Source organism: Neodiprion fabricii, chromosome 2 (genome assembly GCF_021155785.1).
Source record: "Neodiprion fabricii isolate iyNeoFabr1 chromosome 2, iyNeoFabr1.1, whole genome shotgun sequence".
Taxonomy (NCBI): domain Eukaryota; kingdom Metazoa; phylum Arthropoda; class Insecta; order Hymenoptera; family Diprionidae; genus Neodiprion; species Neodiprion fabricii.
Window position 1 is genome coordinate 38,010,222 of NC_060240.1, and position 23,405 is coordinate 38,033,626.

At 45.5% G+C, this 23,405-nt stretch overlaps 1 protein-coding gene across 7 annotated transcripts in view; it reads left to right on the forward strand.

Moving 5' to 3' along the window:
- The window catches only part of LOC124175778, a 102,452-nt gene that overhangs the window by 60,016 nt on the left and 19,031 nt on the right, over positions 1 to 23,405 (forward strand). For all 7 annotated transcript variants that reach the window (XM_046556295.1, XM_046556302.1, XM_046556296.1 and 4 more), the window contains one exon: positions 9,039 to 9,163. In XM_046556295.1, coding sequence (XP_046412251.1) covers positions 9,039 to 9,163 — 125 coding nt within the window. The remainder of the gene's footprint in view (positions 1 to 9,038; positions 9,164 to 23,405) is intronic.

The window sequence follows — 23,405 nt, forward strand, 5'->3', positions numbered from 1 at the left end:
CTGCCTTCGAATCCTCGCCACTTTTTCCCAGGCCGAGCTTCCGCGGGTGAAAATATTAAACGATCCCCATTAGACGCAGGCGTAGGACCCACGGCCTCTGTTTTTTTTCCGGTTTATTTTTATTTTTTCATTTCTCTTTTATTTATTTATTTTTTTTGCCACCCGTGCGAAATTGCCGCGGCTATTGGCCAAGATCGATCCCGATCGCCCTCCAGGCCCTCCGAGCTAACGACCTTGCAACAGGACACGTGTTTCGCACAATTAGACAATAATAACCGGTACCGTTAAGCTCCCTTTGCCCTCTAATAACGCGTTGTGAATCGACTGGAAACATTAAATTGTTCGTGCACTACTATTTTCGAGATCAAGGAGAATTGGGGGGGAGGGGGGGGGGGGGGGGAGGGAAGAAAGCGAAGGAAAAATTGACGTGTTTCTTCCACGTGGCAGTGCCACTACCACTTCCGTACTTGAGGGCTCTCACAAGCTTCGAAAAAGTTCAAATACTTTAGATTGAGCTATTTTTGAGAATGGTTTTTTTTTTTTTTTTTCTTACTAGAACGAAGGCTTGAATTCTGAAACGTGACAGTGGAGTAGACGCTGCACGAGTCGTAATTTCACTTTTATACAATTCAGCATTTCCGTATTGCCACTGATCGTGAGACATCCTCAAACAAATACAAACTTGTATGTACAAGTTTTTCTCCCAAGTTTCTAAAACCTGACATTGGAGAGGGATAAAATGTTTCCATGGTGAATTGGGTGGAGTGTGGAAGGTAATAAAAGGGGGAAAACTGAACGGCGTAAATTCCCACACGAGGGGAGAGTAGAGAGAAGGAGGAAATATGCTACTGGGGGGAGATAAATAAAATATGTCTCTTGAATTAGTTGCACTCCGTGGCAAATGCAGGCCAGGGGTATAAATCCCGTTGTTACCAACTTGCCGGTGCCAGAGCTGTGCGTTGAAATTCTGCGTTTTTATTATAATATACAGCGTGGTCGAGTTGCCGGAGCATCGTGCATTGCATGCAGAATAATGCCTGAACGTGGAAATAAATTAGATGAAAATGAGGAGTTTCCGTAGTGCAGGGATCGAAGGAATTCCTTTCCGCGAAGCAACGTTTTACCAAAAATCATCATCCTCGCAATTTTTTTTTCTTTTTACTCTCTGGCTGACTTTTACGCTCTCTACAGCTGCAGGTTTCATCCGACTGCCGTATAAAAATAGCGGAATAAGAGGGCCGACCCCGTTTCATTCAATTCCGAGGTCATTATCGTTCAGGCTGGCCATTGCGATACAGAAAAAGGTGATCGCCGTCTCCCGATTTTTGCCAAAATAGCTCCACCCTCTCGTTTCATCATTTTCAACCCCTCGTGTTTCTGCAAGCTCATACAAGGGCGATTCGAAGAAAGTAAACGAGAGCGAACATGACGAGTGCAGAAACCGGAAGTACAGAATTCGTCCGACCGGACTCAGCCCCGAATATGCGAATCGCAACGCACAGCGCGCGATATCACGGCTCTAACGCAAGTTTCAACCCCATCGTCAGCGTCGTTCACGGTCTGGTGGGTCGTGCAGAGCTCCTCGAGATTGTACACAAGTGCTCGTCGCTATGCATTTCAATCGGCTACTTAACCACAGCCCGAGGATAGCCGGCTTTCGTACCCGGTGCCGGTGTAATTCCGCGGCATTATTTCCGCTTTCCCAGATACAATGGCTGTTTTCAAACTCGCCTCGTCCTCGCCGCAACTCGCGTATTTACGCCGCGTATCCCTTCGATCCAGATCCGTCGTGTGGACATTCGGGCAAGGAGAAATCGGGTTTGAACGTTGACACAAGTATACCTGAGATGAACGAAATTGATCGATAACAAAAGTAGTACAAAAAAAAAAAACAATCCGCTTACTAGGTGATTTCGATCGCCTTCGGATATCCCAACAATAAAAGCCAACAAAGAGCAGCTTCAACTGTGAAAAAATTAGAAACGACAAAATGTCAGGGTTTCTGAGAATACGTTTTAACGCGTGGATGGATGAGACAGAATTTTAAGGACCCAGGGATAGGAGAGGAGGCGAAATCGTGTCATCCTCCTTGCGAGACGAGAGACAGTCAAAGCACGAGTGTGCAAGTGCCAAGGAGCTTAGTCAGCAAGGCAGAGACAACTGTAAACTGTGCAGAGGTGGTACAACGTCGTCTTGTGTAGCCGGGTTCTGCACCCCTCGTCTTTCCCGCCCCTCGGCCCATCCCTGCATTATTCATTGCAGCCGGGAATTATGAGCTACGAGGCGTTCTACGTTTTACTCATTGTTGGTGCAAACTGCAGTGAGAGCATTCCTTAGCTCGTTTCGAGCGATGATGTTATTTCGCTTAAAGACCGGGAAAAAGGTCCAGCCTTCAAGAACGCCTTGTCTCTTCAATAATCCTCAACGTCTATGAATTTTCTGTTTGTCGTTGAGCAGGTGAACCCTTTCCTGTAATATCAAGTCATTCAAAGTCAAATAATCATGCAAGGGTGTAGCGGGCGAAGAAAGATCAGAAAGATCGTTGATCCAGCGATTTACAATCCTCTAAAAATAAGTCAACAAAAGTATTTATCGAGAGAACAGAGGCTTGGGAAATGCGACGAAAATCTAGCCGTCGGACAGGTTCGTTTCAGCGTGTGTCGCATGACAACGTTTCTCACAGCGAACCAATTTCCGGGGGAACCGCATACCTACCCCCGGTGACCAACGATATTATTTACTAATTCAATGTTGGTGGCAAAATTGAATTATGCGCACGAAACATGAGCCCGCCTAGCTAGCGCCTGGGGGTTAAATTAATAGTTTTCACGAGGAAGGAACATCGCGCGCCGTTGCTGCTGCTCGACGCAGTATGGATATTGGACACCGACTGCCAGCCACCCTCGACGCCCTGGCAACCCGACCGGCAATACATCAGACCTGTCCAGTGGTAATATACCGCTTGGTCAGCCTGTTTAGTAGTAATAAACCGTGAAGTCAGCCGGCCGGAGTTCGCCGTTCGCATTCGACATACTCTGCAATTCTTTGCGGTCTCTGCAGTCAAGAACGCATCGGCGTACGGTACAGGAAAGAAGTGAAAAATAAGAAAAGAATGTATATAGTAAAACGACGGAACATGGCCTGAAATAGTAGAATCGAATTCTATGTAGTAGCATTTTTCGACGTGGAATAGAAGATCCAAAGTGTTGTAGAATAATTCGCTAGAAAAATCGCGTCATTTGAAAAAAATTTTCTTTGTTGTATTTAACTGAAAAAATGTAATAATTTATGCGCTTTCGGTGGATCAGGGCTAATTGTTTCACTTGTTTACGAATTATTTGCAAATTGCGTGAAATAAATATCTGACCACTTTCATACGTTTTTTTAAACACAGTAGTTTAGCAATCAATATTTTTATACACCCAAAATATTTTCTAGTAAATACAGGAACTGTGTTAAGAAAATTCGTCGCATACGATTCGAAGAGAATTCGAATGCTAAGCAAATGAGCTAGAATTCATGAAAATTTAGAGTTTCTGTTGCCAGAAGAGAACTACAACAGCTACAATAACTCTCTTTCATTTTTAATTACATTCAATCGGATTTTCTGCTGCCACATGCTTCGCACCGTTATTCCAATTTTTCTTTTTTTACATACTCTCGACACGTTTTTTTGGTCACAACGTCCAGCCATTGCGGCTTTACAAGAGTTTGTTAACCGTGATGACCAGAGAAAAATTTGTCGAATCGACATCGGCGACCGCTGTGGCGGTTCTCTCCCCGTCTCTCCTTCTCTCCTTTCCGCAGCGTTATCTGTACTCTTTATCTCTCCGTTCGGGGCTTGTTTTCTCTGAACTTTTTCACCGTCGAACAAAAGCCCTTCGCCTGGCTGCGATTTGTTTCCTTTCGATTAGTATCGAATCGAACCGAAAGCGATATTTATCGCAAGGCTCTCCGCAAGCCGGGGGCTCTTTTTCCCGGGGATAAATTCCCCCGAGCTGCCGCCCGGCCGTCCTCTCTATACGCGATTTGTTTCCTTGTCCCGCTTTTCCGATCGCTTTAACGCCCCCATCCTCCTTAAACCCCGAATCTCCTAATCTCACAAATAATTGTAGATAAAACAGGTAGAAGGGTCCAACGATCCGCGTAATAAAGATTTTTCAGCACACCTACAACGTACAGAAACAAAAAGTGCTAAACGAAAGATTCAAAGGGTCTGCCCAACGATTATCTACACAGTTAAAATAATTGAAGAAAAAAAATAAAAAATTCACGTGGTAACGGAACAAATTTTAAGACACTGTATTTTTCTGTAAACACCTGATTATATTTTTAAAACATTTGCGTTAAATTACATTATTCTAACATTTTTTTCACTGAAAAATTCAAGAGCATGAATTTCTTGAGAAGAACTTCATCAATTGATGAATCACAAGACGTTATTTGTCAATTGAAACGGTTCTTCATACTGGATTTTTTTTTCAACAATTAACAGGTCCAAGACTAAAATCTCTCAGATAATTCACAGCTAATTTAATTATAAACAAACCAAGCTATTTCTATCACAGTCGAACTGTATTCAACTTATGCAGATGAAATTTTCAGTTCTTTGAAAATTTGTTGATGCAGTTTCGACCGTTCCATCGTCTGACCTTTCCACTTTTCTCCCCACACGAACAACACGATTCCCTGTGATTGTGACAAATGTCTAGAGATTTATAGATTAAAAAAACAAACGACTTTCTCTTATACTCGTAATGAACTTGATCTCCCTCAGTTATCCGTTTAAAATTTTGTCCCGTCACGTATTTTGAGCCTGACTACAATTCCCGCCAACTTCGGAAGCGTCGCATGCCTCTGCAGGGGGATGAAATAGCCGGGGGTGGGGGAAAAGGGCTGTAAAAGTTTCCCGAACACCGAACAACGACGATAGTTCAGCCATAGACGGACTCCGCTCGTTCGTGCGTGTTCAGCCTCCAGCCTCTCGGCTGTAATACGTAACCCCGGCATAACTGGTCCATGCATTATGCCGGATGGCCGTGCTGGTGCAGCATCCGCGATTCTGGCGCACCTATGTATGCGCGTATGTACGTGCAGGTACAAAGCCATGTGTTAGCGGGAATAACGTCCGTGTCAACGACTCCGTGCCGTCGGTGCACGAGGGTCGAGTCCGCGGTATGTTTCTGGCTGCAATCCAACACCGGTAACTGTCCTATTAATGAAGTTTTATTATTATTTACTGCCGACGCCCCGTAATTAACGAGCCAAACTCCCACGGACTGGTCACAGTTATTCTCCCCGCGATATCCGACGACGCCGGAAACTAAGTCGGGCTACTCAATGGACTCGCCGCGGTGCTCTGTTACCAAAGTTTTGTAACAGGGAAATACGCGGCTCATTAAGGGAGGGGGGTACCTATTTTTACGATTTTTTTTAAAAGGAAGCTGAAAATATTTGGAGGAATTTGAGTTTGAGGGATTTACTGTTTACAGTTTGAAGGTCATTTTTTCATTTTTTTTATTGAAGTTGTTGTAATTGTTGTAAATAAAGTGTAAGCGTTGTCATTGACTAAAAAAAAAAATTCCTAAAAATAGGTATGATTTTAGAATTTCACGTCGTCGCTCACATTAAGTTGTAGGTGCTATATTAAGGTTAAAAAATAGAGAAAATTGATCAAAAGATTCGTTTAGTAAGCTTCTGTTTCTTTTTTCGGGTTCCGTTTATCGCCACGTTTCCTGCGCAAGTACAGATCAAGAGTTTTTTTCTTTCGTATACGGTGTCGGGAAATTTAGATAAAAAGTTGCGATCTTATCGGTCGTTGGGAGTTTCTTTTTACGACGATTTAACCGAGCGAGTTGTGTGCAGCTGAAAGAAACTTTCAACTAATTTACGAGATGGGGGCTTAAACGTATAATTGAAAAGAATTTCACCTGATTTGAGACTGCAGAAGTTCTTCATTACTGCGCAAAGTCTGCCCTGCAGTATAATGTAAAATTACTAACCCGCTCTCATTGAAATACCAAGCATCGATTTGCCCCCGGCTCCCGAGCCTCGTATTGTGTACTTAAATAAAAAAAGAAAAAAAAAGAGAGATGCCTATGTTTACGACGCTGTCTTAATCTCGCAATCAACCGCGATTATCGCGCCCGATCGATACAAAAGTATACAAGCAACCACTTCGTCGGCTTTGCAATCTACTGGAAGGAAGTATTATACTTTGATGACATTCTTTTTTATTGGCAAACAATCTACCGCGTAATGGTCGAGAAGAATCCTCTGGATATACTTCTTTATCCCTCTTCGTGCAACAAACTTTCGGCATAATATCGTAATATCCACGATCGTTGTTTCGCTGGTACGTATAAGCATGAAGCACCCGACGATGAATTGATCGATTCTCGAACGTCATACGTATAGATCGGACGGTTATTTTCAGAACAAACTCCCGTATGTTGATTCAGCATAGTACAAGCTTCGGGGCTGATAGTTTTTTCAATCAGAGATAATTGAAAATAAACCTTGTGTTGATTTTCGTTGAAATATTCATCCAAAACTTCAGGCTTCCTTTTCTTACAATAAAATTCCTGAGAAATTTTACAAATAACGGAAGACGACTTATCACCGAAGGAGTAAATTTTTGGCCATTTTTCTCTTGTCAGCGTTGCCAGATCTCGAACGGAGTCCTGGCTCTCTGCAATATCGCGTACACCTCGAAAACGCGAGTACATACTTATCTGCCACTTGAACGGAGATATGGAGCTGAGTTATGGGGGTGGGGCAGGATGTACGCATATTCCCATTTAACGTGGATGCACATAGGTATTGCATATCCGAAGCAGGTCTGGAACTTGGCGTTCCTGTTTAATGCGGCGTGTCTAGTCTCTGCGTTATAAGCGCGAGTGCCAGAAGCCGTCGATCAATCTTTTCCCGTTGCTGCTTATAGGGGAGTTTTGATTTCCGCGGCTCTCGTAAGTCGAGTCATGAGCCATTCGACGCCATTTCATTCCGGAATCACTGCCAGGATCGGGATTAAAATGTTCGAATACCGAGCACAGTTACACTCCCTGATCATTGCCTTCCCCTTGGTTCGAATTTTTTTAATTAGATCAAGATCGCGAGCGTAATTAGATGATCGGTTCCGTCAAACTTCTCCGAAGTTTAATTGCCGCGTGATTGTACTTGCGGGGTGAACTTTCCAATCGCGGGTCCACGTTCGTGTCACTGTTTTGCAACTAACTAGCTGTTGGACCGACCGTCAATTAGCAGGGCTGAGTTGACGTCAATTAGTCACTTTTTACCACGCTGCAACGAAGTAATTAAAAAATGAAATTGATTAAACTCCTCGGAAACTGAATACCGGGTTTAAATTCTCGGGTGTATCTCACATGTCAGGTTGAATTAAATCGTTGCAGCTTACGCTTGGAGCTTCCACCTTGAAATGAGTTATGAATATGAACGAAAAATGGCGAACGCCTTATCCCTGTAAGCTCGCGACTGCGTCACGAGTGAAAAATGAGCCTCACACGAAATTGCATTATTTCTCTGAGAAGATGCGAGATATGCTCGAGTCGCGACGGGCGAAGGTCGCGTGATCGAAAGGCGCATAAGCGTGAGTTACTCGCATGGCAGCAAGCCATCCTGACACCCCGTCGTCCAAAAAGGACAGGAACAGCAGCCGAGAGAACCGAGTTAGGAAAATAAACATTTTCCGACGATTTACCACCGCGAGTTTAGAATCCGTCAAGTTCACTTCCACACGACGTGACGCTTCGCGGAACCTCGTACACTTCGGAGTTTCCCTGTATAAACTCACTCGTATCGCACGGCAACAATTGTTTCTATTTTAACACTCCGGAAAGTTCACCCTCGCTTTTCCAGTAACGACGTTAACGCGACGTTAAACTCGGCATGATGCTTCAGTTGTGCCCTCACGCATAGTTGCTTCAAAGATTTCAATTGGAAGGCAGCTCTTTCATTACACCGTAAAACATGTCACTGTTGAAATATTGTAAAACGATCTTCTTGTCGACTTGGTAATTCAACATCAGATAGCGGTGGATTGACACCGTGTTACAATTATCCACAGGAGTTCCTAAAGATTCTGAGGAAATTTACCGCATTGGTAGCGTCGTTGAGTATTTTAATGATAATGATCAAACCTTGACCGTAAACATAATGCAAGAGCAATTTATCTATGATCAGTGATACCTTGAATGATGGAATTTTGTTTAAATTACGAACAATTTCTTGGTCCAACGGGTGAAAAATTTGGTTGAATCTGCGTTCCACTCTGTTAAAGTTCTTCAGTTCCGCTACCATGTCTGAGCTCAATTTTCCGTACCGATAATTATCCGTCGTAGACACGTCATGTTACACTGATCACGAGGAAGAGCACGAGGCTCACCCTCGTCCGTCCCTTCGCCGATTCACTCGGTCGAAAATCCCTCAGAGATCCTCTCCGCGACGCCGAGGGCAGAAATGGTTAATCAAGATTTGTGGGGCCGACGACCGAAGGCTGTACGGTCGGGTCGCGGAGTTGACGTTGCGGCATAGGGTTGAAGGCGAGAGGGCAGGGCGTACACGCGTGATAAATTCTGATTGATCTTCTCCCCACGCATCTGAATCCGAAGAGAGAGATAAGAAAAAAAAAAAAAAAAAAAAACAACGATAACGAAAAAAAGAACTCCTTCCGCTGTTACGGGGGTGACATGTTTCCGGAAAGTGGCGGCTCGGGGATGTCTAAGTTGGATTTATCACCTTCTTACCAAGGCCACCGTCAGATAACCGAGACGCGAAGTGATGTGGGAGTTTCGAGTCTCGGAGTATGGAAACTCCACGGGGAAAACGAGGAGCTCGTTACTTTCACGGATTGAATGCTGGGAATTGGAATTGAACCGGTCGCCGACTCTGAATCTAGTAAAACTCAATTAATATCGTCGAAGCATAGAAATGTGGAAGGGCTCTTTCACTCCATCAGGATCATTCCTCGACTCCGTGCAGATTCTAACGGGTCTTTTATGTATTTTTTTCTGTTACAGGATATCAGCGCCGTTCCAGGTTGTCGCAGTGGCCCTGATCCTCGCCGGTACCATTTCCGCCCTAATTGGTCACTGCTACTCTGATTACAGGACCCTGATTGCCTGCGGCCTGTTTCTTCTCGGCGGTAAGTGATTACACGTGCTCTTTCAAAGCCGGGCTGGTACCGGCTCTTCATTATTCTCTCTATTGACGGGGAAGATTGGATAAACGGCTTTCCATTACCTCCAGATGCGTGAAAAATGAAGCACGATTAACGGTAATGCCAGCGAATTTAACCATTCGTTTTATCTTTAAACGGAACCTACGTTGCGGATTTTCTCCCCTGGGATGGAATGCGTCGCAACGACGATGACGCGGTAAATTACTGCCTGCAACTTTTTCGTCATCGGGGAATTACAGGAAGAAGAAGGAAAGAACAAGACGCGTCCGTTTTCAATCGGTGTTATGGTGTAATTATTTTTACACGAGATATCTTCTTCGACGAATCAACGAAACAATTCCCTAAGGAATTCATCATCGGCGGGTCGATTAATGAAATGAGAATGATGATTAATGTCTGAATTCCTGTAATCGGTTCGTCGACTCTTCTCTACCCGAGAAAGAAGGTTACGAGCTGTTCGACGGCGACCATCACGGGCAGCTCGAGTTAAAAGATAAAAGGAACTGCTTCCGTCTGAGAAGCGAAGTAAACCGAGTCCAAAGCCAAGTGAAAAAGCAAGCGTCTGGGTAAAAAAGGAGTCGGTGGTCGTTGCGATCGGGGTGCTGGTCACGTTCGGCTAAAACTCGACCCTCCGCCACCTCCACCAGAAACGATCCGTTGTATCAGGCTCACTTTCGGTTGCGGTGGTGGCAACGATACAATACTTGATCTTTCGCACCTACGGTGCCCAACGCGAACTCTTTTGTATGCGAGGATGTGCCTTCGCGGCGTTAACCGTCGGTGTGTATTTCACCGCGTTCCTCGTAGCCGCGGCGGGTCGAGCCTCCTGCAGGAACAATACTTAATGGCCCGACACCCTGCGCCCCGTACAATAGACGAGAAGAGTTAACCCTATGAGATAGTGTCTTCGGCGTGCGGTCGCACAATGCGAGTGAATTCGTTTGCAGCGCTGGAAGCACGGATACGTTGTTATAACTTATCCGGAACGAGGCGTCTTGGCGGGTGAATTTTATCTCGAGATCGGCGGACGATCTTGTCCCGAAGAATCGGATCCTCGCTGGGAAGCCTCGCGGTTTCGGAGTCGCGTCATTGCCGTTATTAAACCTGCTTCTATTCGCCTTTTCGTCGCTCCTAGCTGCTAATTGTGTTTAATTATTAATCAGGAAACTCGGAGGGTCTTGTTCTCAACTCGACGCGCAGCCGCGTCGCTCGCCTTACGATCGAATATTATCGCCTCTACGGGCAGAGAACTACCCCTTTAATTAGTAAAGCCCCGCGGATCATCGGCGCGGCCTAATTACGCCGGCTGCAGGGCGAGACGGGGCGAGATAGTCGGAGGGATGGGAATTGAAAATCTCTTGAATCGGGGTATTCTTACAGCCTGCAGCGTCCGCTTCGACCTATTCTTCATTGGCTTCGATAAAATGATTAACGAGCTCGTTTGGACACGTAATGCTCCTGCCGTTCTTTCCAACTCCAAGACTTACATTCACCCGCGGAATTAATTCATCTAATCTCATTTATTCAAGCTCCTTCAAACCGAACACTCCACTCTCTCTCTCTTTCCCTTTTTCTCACTCCAGATTTTTCAGTGCCACATCGACTATGGCGGATTCTGCACTATTACAACGTAGCTGGGCTTAAAGTAGATCCGTCGCTGTTACGTTTTTAAAAATATTTGCGAAACTAAATCAGTTCTAAGGTCAGGGTCAAAAACTTTTCCCTTTTTATTTCGTTTTACACCGAGTTATTGGAGAAGAAATTAGACAGAATCGATTTTCCGATTGCTCCATGAATCCGTGAATGAATCGAGTGAATATTTTTTTGCTGAGAATTCAGAGCTAAACGCGACCAACGACATTTACTTCCTGCAGGTTCCTATACCCGTGTTTCCGGGGCGAACCGAGGGGTCTAGTTGGAGTACATGTCGCCTATCTAACTCGATAAAGTTAATCCTCGGAATCCGAGAAATTCGGACGCAATTCTTACGCGAGGAGCAAGGAGGAAGGTGGAGCGGAAGGAGAACCGCCCACCCTTTGGCGGGTTGTAAGCTCGTTATAAATCAGTCCGACTGAAGCCCCGACGTCTTATCCAAGTCCGGATACAGTCCAGTTTCCTTAGCTTTGCTGCCGATAAGAGAAATAATTACGAGGAACACCCCGCGGGGCTGCGGGACCTAAAATCCGATCCTGTAGTGTAAAGGGGAATGGTTTGACCTGGTCCCTGCAGCCTAAAAATCATAACTTTCTTGTCGTAGGAGAAAACACAAATTACGGGAAGACTAAAGAAACGCAGCGAGCTGACCGTACGTGAACGCAATTTGGAGCGTGTATCATCTTGCGCTGCGATAACTTTGCATTACAATAATATATATTAGCGAAGACCAAGGATTTCCCACCGTACATTTATATCCCCATGAAAGCCCCGGCTGAACTGCCCCCCTTGGGCTATCCATTTCAGCCCATATATTTCAATGTGCAAATGTTCCGGACCAAAGATAAACGCGAACATTTTCATTAATTCTTTTTCTCTCTTTCTCACTGCACTGCGCTTGTTACCCCATTTTTGTTCCCTTTTTTTTCACTCTCCGTCTCTCTCTTTTTCCGCCTCTCATTATTATTTATAACCACAGTACGCCCGTTAAAGCCGAAAACATTTCTCTCCTTTAATACGATCGCGTTACATTGCCACAGACCGCAAAAACGTTAGTGCGGAGGTAATTCCTGTGGAATCGATTCTGGTCCTTTGTAACTTCAACCTTACAGAACGGTAATTGGAACGGATGACCGACGGACCGATCGAATACCTCGAAACAAACCGAGATAAGAATGCTTGTGCGGTAAATCCCTGGGAGATATCTCGTCAAGATTGGTATTCACGAATGCCGGAGGAGTGTGAAATGACGTAATCGAATTTCGGTACGGGAGAAAGCCGGGATGACGAAGGAGCCGAGGGACGTGGCAGGTAACCGAGTACATCCTTGCTAAGTCGATTAGTATTTGTTAAGCGAAGGACGAAGTTATTTCACGGGGAACACACGCGGTCCCGAGGCTTGAATATCGTTACGCACACCGCGTTCCTTCAAATCAGCAAATCAATTTTACCAAAGTTCGTAACGTCGTTAGAGGAACAACAAGCCGACTTCGTCCCGCGACGAGGAGACGACGACGCCTCGTCCATGCAACGCGAGTATGAATAAGAATACCCGATCCGACGGGAATTAGGTACGCTCGAGTCTAGCAAAATCTCTGTTTCCCCCCGGCTTCCTTGTTCTAGATTTCCACTGTACGTTTGAGAGGGAATTGGCATGCTCCGAGTAGCACAATGCAACAGACGCACAATCAGTTCACAATGCAGTCACAAGCGGAGTCGGGAGGACGACGACCGTTCGTTCATTAGAGCTTGCATTCCTCATTGCGGGGGCACGGAGCTTACCGAGTACCCGAATAACACCGGCGTTTAATCGAGCGGGAAAATCGAAATCGAAATCGAAGTCGAGGGAGAGTCGATATCATTCGCTGTCCCGGGACGTACGTTTCTACAAGACCAGAGAAGGAGGCGAGCACAAAAAAAAATTACGAGAAATTCACTCGGCAAGGAATTCCCCAAGGAGGAGAAATTCGAGATCCGATCGAGAGCCGCGACGCTGAGAAATCGGACGCTAGACTCATTTTTGCGTGGGTGGGTGGCTGTAACTTTCCAGCTGACCTGTATACTATTTCGGTATTTCTGCTCGTTGGATGCCCGGTCTGTTTTTCTCCGTTACACAATGAAACCACCGTCGTTATCCGCGATGCGAAGACGAATGCGGGAGCCGGAAGAGTGCTGCTGAAGTTTGGAAGGGTGGGCACTCTACTCGATTGTGAAGCTTATACGCGGAGATCCGGCTTTCAAGTCCCGTTAAAACTGCATCGCCCTTCCGACCCTTGAACCTTTGTTCGAGCGGAATCGAGCAAGCTGGTACATCGATGCGAGTAATATCGATCTTGAAAAATGAGGGGAGGAGATAAAAGCTGCACAGCATCGACGGGGGAAAACCGTGCGAACACATTCTCCGTACGGCGAGGATTTCATTAACGGGAAAATTTCGTCTCTGCAACTGCAGCAAATTGCATGTCGCGTGATAATAAGCCTGCAGTTAGCTGGCGGGACGAAAATGTGGAGAAACGAGTTTCCCTCACTCTCGCCCTTTGTTCCTGCCAGGTACGTACACATAGGTACACGTCTACCCACTCGGGGCTCGAAAAGCTTCGCGCTGCGCGTCAAAGCTCGTATTAAAAATTTTAAATACCATATACGGAGTCCAACTGCTCGTTTGGTACACGGTGAATTCTATGCGGAAGAGAACAAGGAGATAATTCCTACCCTCCGCAGTCTTTTCACAACATACCTCTACACGCACGTGCCTCTCGTGCTCCTGCCATCGACAATTGGCGCTCTAGAGTCGCCCGTAAAGCTTCGCGTGTACGTGCATGTACGTATTTTTTCATACTCGATACGTATAGGTAGGTAGGTATGTGTACATGTATATGGGAATTTTTTTCATTATGCACAGTGGGTAATAAACGTCGGAGGCAATAACGAACGCGAAAACGATATGAAAAAAGTGGAGCACACACGGCGATATATCGAGACGCAAGTGCGCGAGGGCGGGGGGAGTGAGAGGGGGCGCTTATAGTCGGTTACGCCGGGGTTAAACGGGGAAAATTCTATATCTGCGGGCGGTTGGGCGAGTGAAGTAACGGCGTTTAGCCGGGCAACTCCGGCGGAGGCGTGGAATTATAAATTGTTTCAGCATAGTTACAATTGTTTCTGCGAAGGGTGCGAAGGCGAAACGGCAAGCTACGCGAACCGCGGCCCTCTCGGAGTCTCGCTGATTTCACCGGAGTGCGGTCGCACAAAATTGATGTCTGTTTGCTCGCTTCTAATACCCACCTTCTCCTAATGATAGATCCACGGGTCAGATTCACCGACTGTTACGGTTTCGACTTGACGCGACGCGATGAGCCGCCCTGAAAATTAACCCCCTGACGGAAATCGTACTCCGAAGATGTTCGACAGACCAGTTACGGCGTTTGAATGAAGATCACAAATTCGTTACGATATAAAGAAAAACAAATATGTATTCTACCGTTGCTCGTCGCCTGGAATTGAGTTAGAAACGTCAGGTTTTTGAGAACTCGATTTCTGGAAGTTCGGTGAAAACTCAGACCAAAAAAAGAATATGTCTCTACGAAAAAGAAAAATGAGAAGAGAGAACCATTGGACGAACATCCGACAGTTGATGCAACGTTCGGGGATGATTTCAGTCGAACGAGCAGTTTCTGAGAGTTGATCGAATTAATTCCTGAGATCCGATTCGGAGATCGTTGTACCGAATCCTGCTTTGCGTACATATGACGCGATCGAAACTTGACGCTGATATGTACGATTCGACGTGTAACGAGCTGGGTTTTGACTCTGGCCGAATATAACTTCCCCGGTTTGTGTTCGGCTCGGATAATCCGAACACGTATCACTGCAGATACGTACGGATGAATAATTATTTGCAGAGTGTTGCGGATCGTTATCTAAGCCTCAAACTCGGATCAGCTTGTTTGTTGGTCTATAATCAGCCGAATATAAGCCGGGTGAAATCAAGCTCACGTATGATGGTCCATGCGGGCGGCTGGCGTTGCGGTCAGGATGCAGGGTCCACACAACAAACCCCTAATTTCGAGGAAATTGCTCCGATTCACGATACCGCCCATCAACCTCGGAGGGGTTCCTCCCCCGACGGGAGTCATGATATCTCCATTACTGCAACTAACGTATTTACCGAACGCTGATTTCAGCCTTGTCTCCGCACGCAGCTATAATCATTACACGTGGTAGAAAATTAATCGTACGAATACGCACACGCGTGTGCAGCGTAACTCGATTTCCGTCATCTGATCAAGCGATGTATCCAGCACTTAATATTTGTATGCACGTTTCAAACGAATTACACCCAACTTTTCCTGCAAAGTGGTTTAGGGAATAGAATCACTCCGAAAGTCTGTTACTCAGTTAATCTGTACCTACTCTGTCACCTGAACACTCTTCAACTATTATATTTTCTACTTGCGTTTTTTTTTCGAGTATCAATTTAGCCGCGATAATGGACGCGGACTTTCTCCACACTAGCCTGTTCTCATTGCGATATTTTCATGCGGTATTGTACGGGGAAAACGCAAGTCGGAGGTGACCTGGGTGCCTGCTCTGTTGGCCGGCGAACGCTTTGAAAACTTGGCTAATTACTACGTGATCGGTAATTGCGGAGGTGAGTGCACGGCGAGGCAGTTCCAATTGTAAGCGACGAGACATCGCGTGTGTGAGGAACCTTAGGTTACGTGGAGGACGTGCCAACATTTTACGATTCGATTCTTTGCCTTTGGAAAAGCTCCGGCGTTGCGTTAGGCGCGTAAAAATTTCGTCGAAAGACTTTTTCTGCGTGGGGTGATCAATGCGACGGTGGTGAAAACAAAACGAGCAGAAAAATTCGAAGGAGAGAAAAAAAATTCAGCCGGTACCGCGTCGCTGATTTACGCCCGGGTGAAGTTAAGCTTCCAGTTTAATTCTTCCATGGTATAATTTTTCTCAAGTCAGGCAGGTACGCCGAGTCGTTTCGTCGTAATGATTCTTGATCACTTTGGGTTGTTCGGTGTCATTAAGCCCGGTCGCGATCATTAGGGATCACGGTCCATTAATTTATAAAAACTTTCCGAATTGCTTCTCACGGTCGCCCGTCGCGATGACCCTCGACTCTAACGACTTCCCACCGCAAACTTCACGCGGTACTTCGCGTCAAAGTCGAAGGAAAATACATTCTTTATCGCTTAGCGCGGTGCGCCATGATTAATTCTCGGAGGACAAACGCCGCCGTCGTTCATTGTCGGTGAGAATTTCTCAAAACGACGACACCGAGTCGCAAAAACTCCTCTCTCGAAGACCTCGAGCAGAAATAATATACCGCGGATGTAAGCCGAATGGCTCGGGAATTCGATCGCATCAGGGTTTGAACCGGGCCCGGCAGGTGGCGATGAGGATCCTGGCTCGGCTGGTCCTTGTGCTGCTCCAGATCCTCGAGCGAAGGCTGCAGGAGAGACTGCCCTGCGGTTCTCCAATGCCCGATAGATAACTGCTTGAAACCGCTTGGTCAGTAGATATTGGGAATTATTACCCCGGCGGTGGTACAGTTCGCCAGAAAAGCACCACTCACGTGCCAAGGAAATGCGGTTTCGCCCCGTCTCTTATTTTCCCTTAGCGGGTTGACGGGGGTGGGGGTAGACGTTGCTGCGGGCTCCGTTTTTACGACGGAGAAGGAAAATCCAGTTTCGTACGATTACAAGGAAACGAAAAATTCCCCGGCTTAAGACGCTGCGCGATTCTGATCGCTGCTTGCGAAACACTCGTGGGTACGAAGTGGATGGAAACCGGTGTTGTAACCATAGAAACCATAGCGTCAGTCCGATCCCTCCTCGTCTCTTGGATTTTCGTCCTTTGTACATTAATCCTTGGCTCTGGCGCAATGATTTTAATGCTCGACCCACATTTTTGAATCTTTACGGATCTGGGTATATTACATTCCCCTTCCTGATTCGCGCGAAACGATCCGCGGAACTCGAGTCGATTTCGAAACATACTTTTTTTTTTGGACTTTGCAAACCTTTTCCGCACCTGAGCTACCCCTAAAATATTATAAGCAATTTTGAAAACAGCGAAAGATTGAACGCTACCGCTTTTTTATCGTTGCGCTTTCTCCTGCAGCGTGACGTCATCCGCGTCGAGCGAATCGCGAATGGGTTTTAGTTAAAAGGCGGGTAATCAGAGGAACACATGATCTGTAACTTGTATGTGAGAAACTCTACAAATATGAGATTGGGGGACGATCATTCGCTCGAGAAAGTAAATTTAACCGTCGAAAGCCAAATTGTAATTCCATCCAATTCTGAAATCACTGGAGGACATGGCCTCGAACATCAGGAAACGATGTTCGGAAATCGGGAATAATATTAAAAATATATGACAAGGTATAACATAAATCCACATAGATCGCTGGGAATCAATGATAACGAATTGAAGTCATTCATTCAATTCCCACGGAGCACAGATCGCCTATCGGCCGAGACAAACGGGAATTAATATATACACGGTAAAAAAAAAAAAAAAAATGTCCCAGCAGGTCCGCTAAAATTTTTCGGTCGATTTAATCATTTTTTAATGAATCGCTAAGTAAAAAAGAAAGTACTAAGAACAAATTAAATTCAGATATGACAACTTGAGTGTTAAAGTTACAATAATTTATGTCACATTTACTAACAGATATGTAACAAATAATACTTATAAACATGATATGGACCTGCCGGAACATTACGTTTAGTTAAATTTTTCCAACAGTGTACGACCCATACTATATACTTGTTACGTCATCATTCGTGCCTGATACAGCATAACGTATTACTGTAAGCCGTAACTCGAGTCGTTGCGTTGGCTCGAAAAGAGCAGCGTAAAAGCCGTCACGTAGTTCTGTTAATCTTGCCGGAGTCATTACCAATTTTTTCCCTCACTTTTCACTCGTCCCTGTCACCCCTGAATGTATCCCCACCCGCCCCTCGTCCCATCCGTCTCGCACACTCCGCCCGCACGCTGAGCACTCTGGGTAATGCGCTTCTTGGTACATTAACCTCGGGCGGCACACAGGCGCACCCCCACACGTAGGGAGCCTCTGGGTAGCGGAAACCCACCCCTGATGCGGAGGAACGGCACCCCTCGAAACAATCGGGGGCGCTTTCAGGGCCGAGCAGTCCGCTTCGCTCCTGGTTCTGTATCCACGTGTTCGTATTATGTAGACCGTATGTATTACATGGCCGCGCCCTCCGCCCTGGGCGTCCGAAACGAAATCCTCCCCTCCAACGGGGGGAACGTTATGTTCCCTCGCAGGTGCCTACATGTGAATAACATGTTTGCGTTAACTGAGTTTAATTGCTCGCGGAGAAAGGATATTACAATGAGGAAAAAAAATACTTTGCCAGTTCAGCTCCTCCTCAACATTGACCGTGATTAAATACAACCATCGTTTTACTACCGGCGATCAGATTAGACGTGTTCGATCCTTGGCAGGAATCGCGGCGAAGGAGCAATGTTTTCATTAGCCGTTACGATTTAACGGTACGCGTTCGATTTGAATTAAAAATGTACCGTCAACTCGCTGGACGATCAGTTGATTTCAAGTACCTTCGCATTTATTCTTCACTTTACGATCGGCGAGATTTTATAACTTTTATGGAATGTCTGCGTGGAGACAGCGTCGATTAACAAGGGGGGAAAACGAAATAAAAAAATTTACATCATCGGGGTTATCGATAATCGACTATCGGATCCTTAACGACAGGCGGACGATTTAACGTTAAACATGCGATTAATCTCCCTTTTCCAGGCTTCAAGTACATCCTTGTCAATCACTGAAAAATATCAGTTCGCAAAACTTTGCTCACCGAGGATGATTATGCATCGTATACTATCGACTATCGATTACAACAATGACCGTGAAAAACGGTGTCCAAATTGATTAAACGTTCCGGTATTAATCATTTTGCGACAATCGTTAGAATGCAAATTTCTGATCTCCCTGTTCGTTAATTTCATCCGTTAAGTAACAGCGAACAGCGATGTGGGAGATCATTCGTTATTTAAGACGTTGCACACGCCGCGGCAGCTTATAATGGCTTCAACGACGCTATCCGCCAAATCTCTAAAGCCGGAGAGTGACGATCTTGGCATATTTATTACACGACTTTATTCCCGATTTATTTATTCCCCGGCAACTAGGACTAGAAGCTCTCTGAAACCACTCACTTTCACCCAGCAATCATCTAGTCGTATAAAAAATCCTGCTGAATAAGCAAAAAAAAAGAAAAGTGAAACGTTTCAATCAAGAAAGACTCGCGGAAGTTTGTGCGTGAACACATCCGCACATCCCCGGGACTAAAAACTTCAAGATCATTGTAATAAGCGACCTCCGCCCCCATCAACCCCTTAATGAAGTCGGCATGCTTTTTTTTTTATAGCGATTTCTCTAACCAGTGTAACTTTTCCTCCACGTGGCAAAAATCTGCGAGACATGCTTACGCGGAAATAAAGAATCAAATGTGTATACGACAAAAAAAAAGTAATGAATTTGACAAAACACGGACTGCGTGATAAGTTGAAAAAATATTTACCACAAGTGGAAAATTCTAGGCTTATATTTATAAGGCAGATGCCGGAATCGGGTAAGCGGCGCGAAACGACTTCCTTCTTCCACCCCAAGTGAGCAGCGCGTTTCTCTCGCCCTTCGAAGGGCCGTTGACGTCAAGAGTAGGTAGGTGCACAGGACTCTAAATCGTCGCCTTTGTCGTTCGGATGAGGGGGTGGTTCGTGCAGCGGAGAAGGACCTGAGCTCAAGGACCTCGGGATTTTCGAGGGTTTATTTTCACCCCGTGCATCTCCGGTTCACTCTGATATTATATGACGCTGCAGAGTTGCAGGCTGCTTGCCGGCTGGTGGGAGGCGACGCGGAGAAAACTGTTCGTGCAACGTTCCTATAATCGGGGTGCGAAGGTGTGGCGGCGAACCGCAGAAGCCAACGGGGGTGGAAAGTCGCGGGGGGACGGAGAAGCTCTAAAAGCAACGTGCAGTCGACCAAAAGGGCTCCCCGTCTACGGACCGGAGATAAAGTACGAAAGGAGTTGGGGGAGGATAAAGAGGGAAAAGAAAAGAAACGAGAAGAAGAGAAAAAGAAAAGAAAAATGAACGGAAAAGTAAAAGAAGAGAAAGATAAAAAAAAATGTACGGCAGACCGCGGCATGGGAAAAACTAGCTTCAACCTTCCGCGCGCGCTCGAGCTCCGGAATCGCGAGGGAAAAGTTTTACGCTCGTGACCCATCAGCTCTTCTTCCTTTCGTTTTCCTTCACGTTTCGTGTAAGAGAATATGCTGGCATGTGCTTTGATCGCTACACGAGTAAAGCTGTGTGTGTAGATTGAAGAAAACCGGCGAAGAGAAAATTTTTGAGAAATCGTTTAGTCAGAAATAATCAAACAACCAAAATAAGTAAATAAAGAAATAAAACGCGAGTTGAATGGCGGAAATTTCTGGGATCGATAATTAATTATGTACGAAGATAAGGGAATGTTCACTGTTTTGTGCTGCCCTACCGGTGATGATTCGAGGGAGGTGGGAAAGAATGTTTGGAAATTATATCGGAAAAATGTGGAGAGAAACGGTGTATACTTATACAGTTGATTTACAATGTTAGGCGTCGAATATTAATTTAAACTTCTCTCAACACTTGCGTCTAAATGGACGCTCGGCTGCTTCCGCAAACCGAACTTCGGCCGAGTTCTGCATAATTGAACATTCTTTCAGGCACTCGGGTTGAAAAGTAAAGAAAAAAAAAAAAAAAAAACACGGTGGAAATAGAGTAAAACGAAGACGAAAAGAAACTGGTAGTATTTCGATTCATTATACGTAGACGCAGAATTTTCTTCACAATTGAAAGAGAAAAGAAAGAGAATAAAAGGAAAATCCTGCCAGAGAGGAGAGAGGAAAGTATATAAGGGGTACGAACGAATGCGTGGAGTATCGAAGGTTCGAATATTAATTCAACCGTTGGGACCCTTCGTTTTATTTCTATGGGATATCGACGGTCGGACGCTTTCGAACCTTTTAATTAGATACTTCCCTGAAATCTGGTGTTTTCAAGTAACTCGGGTGAATTTTAAGATCGAATCTCGGGATTGGCGCCCGCTTTATAAGACAAGTTGTTATTATTCGAGAAAGCCCCGCGTGTAGCTGTGCGGGTGAAACTCGATTTGATGTTTTAATTACACCCGGGTAATTATACCCTCGATATACGGTGCAGTGTATGATCGTATAAATCGCGTCGAGAGTATTCGCGGGGCGCCCTGATTTAATAAAAGCTCGAACAGCGAGGTGCGACTGCATCAATCAAAGCGAAACTAGGCAAGAAGCCCTGCTTAGCATAGGGAGCTCATTTCTGCGAAAAGACGAGAGCATGGCACCCGAGGCCGAAGTTTGGTTGGCTTCTCGGCGGCGAAGGGATCGCTTCATCGGGGGTGGTTTTGCCCAGGGTGCCACGGACGCGAGCGAAGGAAGACGAAACCGGCGCCTTTTATTAAAATGTTAAATCCAAGGTTTTCATATCGGCCGCGCGACTCCTCGAGAAGAAACCGCCAATTCGTTTCGTCTTCCTCGCGTCCCTGTTTTTCAATTTCATTTTCCTCTCCTCTATTATTTCAGCCAATTTCTTCTATTTCCCCACATACGCGTATACCGCGTTGCGCTTTATTCGCTGGCGCAGCGGCATCCACTTTCACCTATAACGCGGCCTCTGAGGCTGTAACAATGATCGATGGAGCGCGAGGCGAAGCTTTCCACTGTCTCCGACGGTCGGGGTGTGTTAAATAAGACTCGGATACCGGGGGGTAGCAGAAGAAATAACGCCGTACTTGAGGAAAGAATTTATGTACGCGGTATATGTACATCTGCACATTATATACAGTATATTATTTCAGAAACTGCTGCCTGCGCATGACTTTATCACTGCGCAAGCAAGAAGAGGGACTCGATCTTCCGTTCCGCAACCGGCCTTCTTCGAGGGAAATACGGACGAAATAGCTCGCGGAGTGATTTTACCAGTCGGCAAAACACACCGTCCCTGTATACGGAAAAGCCATATCTCTCACCTCACTATCCTACCGTCGATGTCGCAAACACCCGTTTCTCTCCGCAAAGTCAAAACGGACCGTAAACGCGGCTAATCAATTTTGGTTTTTACTCTCCATCCCGGAACACAACGGCTTTCATGCTTCTGTAGAACGAAAAAGAGACGCGCATTTATCAACGGCTGCAAGTCCGACATGACTTGACGGCCTATTCATGTATGTTTGGGGTTTATTTCTTGTAAAATTTGAAAGAATAATCACGCCTCACGACGTTTTGTTAACTCGATACGTGGCGATGCGAACTGGAACATCCGCTTTACAATTTTAGAAAAGGAACGTCAGATATTTTCGCGGTAATAATCAGGAAGAGTCGTGGACAGACAGATGGTCTGGAAGTGGCTTGGTTTCCAACGTCAGAGCGGGATTGAAGTTCCGAATTTGAAAAGTTCCGAATTATTTGGCGGCGAAACTTGACGTAAATAAATGAAACTGAAGAAATAACAAAGTTTCGAATCGTCAGAGACCCGACGGCTCATACTTTAGAAATGCAAGATTTCGAAAATTCAAATTACGATAGAGCAAAATTCCGAAAAATAAAGTCTCGATAGAGTAGAATTCCTTAAATTAAAATATACTCACGCAGCGTAGTTTACTCATCGAGTGGGTGAAAAAAATGAGAAAACCCGAAAATTTGAATGACTGGGATTCCGAAGGTAAAAATATCGAGAATCCACGTCAACGAAGGATCAAAATTGGTGAAATTTTTTCAAGCCGGAAATTCACAGAACTGAAAATTTTCAATCATTTAGAATTTTGATGTTTCAGATTTAGAAATTTTCTCGTTTTTTCACTTTTGGAACTCTAAATAGTCTGAGTTGTGCCTTTTCCACATTTTGCCTTTTCGGAACCTTTCACTTTTCGAACTTTGATCGTCTGTTTTCGGACGATTCGAAACTTTGATGTTTCGTCAAAGTTTGAGCTCTTTACTTCAAGTTTCGCCACGAAAAAAATCTGATCTCGGCGCTTTCGGAACTTTTCAAATCCGGAATTTCAACCCCACCGTCCAACGTCCTCATTCGCTCTGCCGTCGAATATAACTCTTTCGTTCACCGTATCTCGTTGAGGCGAAAATCGCTCACCGGAATGAGATACGATTTCAAAGAAGATGACTCGACAAGTGGAAGTCCGCGATAGGGGATGACCGCTCCGTTTTCGAGGGTGCGGAAGTTCGGCGACTAATTACACCCCGAACGGCGTAACACCGGCGGGCAAAGCAGCGCCGAGACTTCATTACTATTACTACTTGCCAACTCCACTCGACGCGAGGTAGAAGTGTAACCCTCTACCTCTACCTCTACCCTCTCTCTCTCTCTCTCTCCTTCTCTCCTGTTGTAAGCTGACGGAGCTGAAATGCCTCGTTAAGAATTGCGGGAGTCAACGGTTGCTGTGCAGCAAATTTTC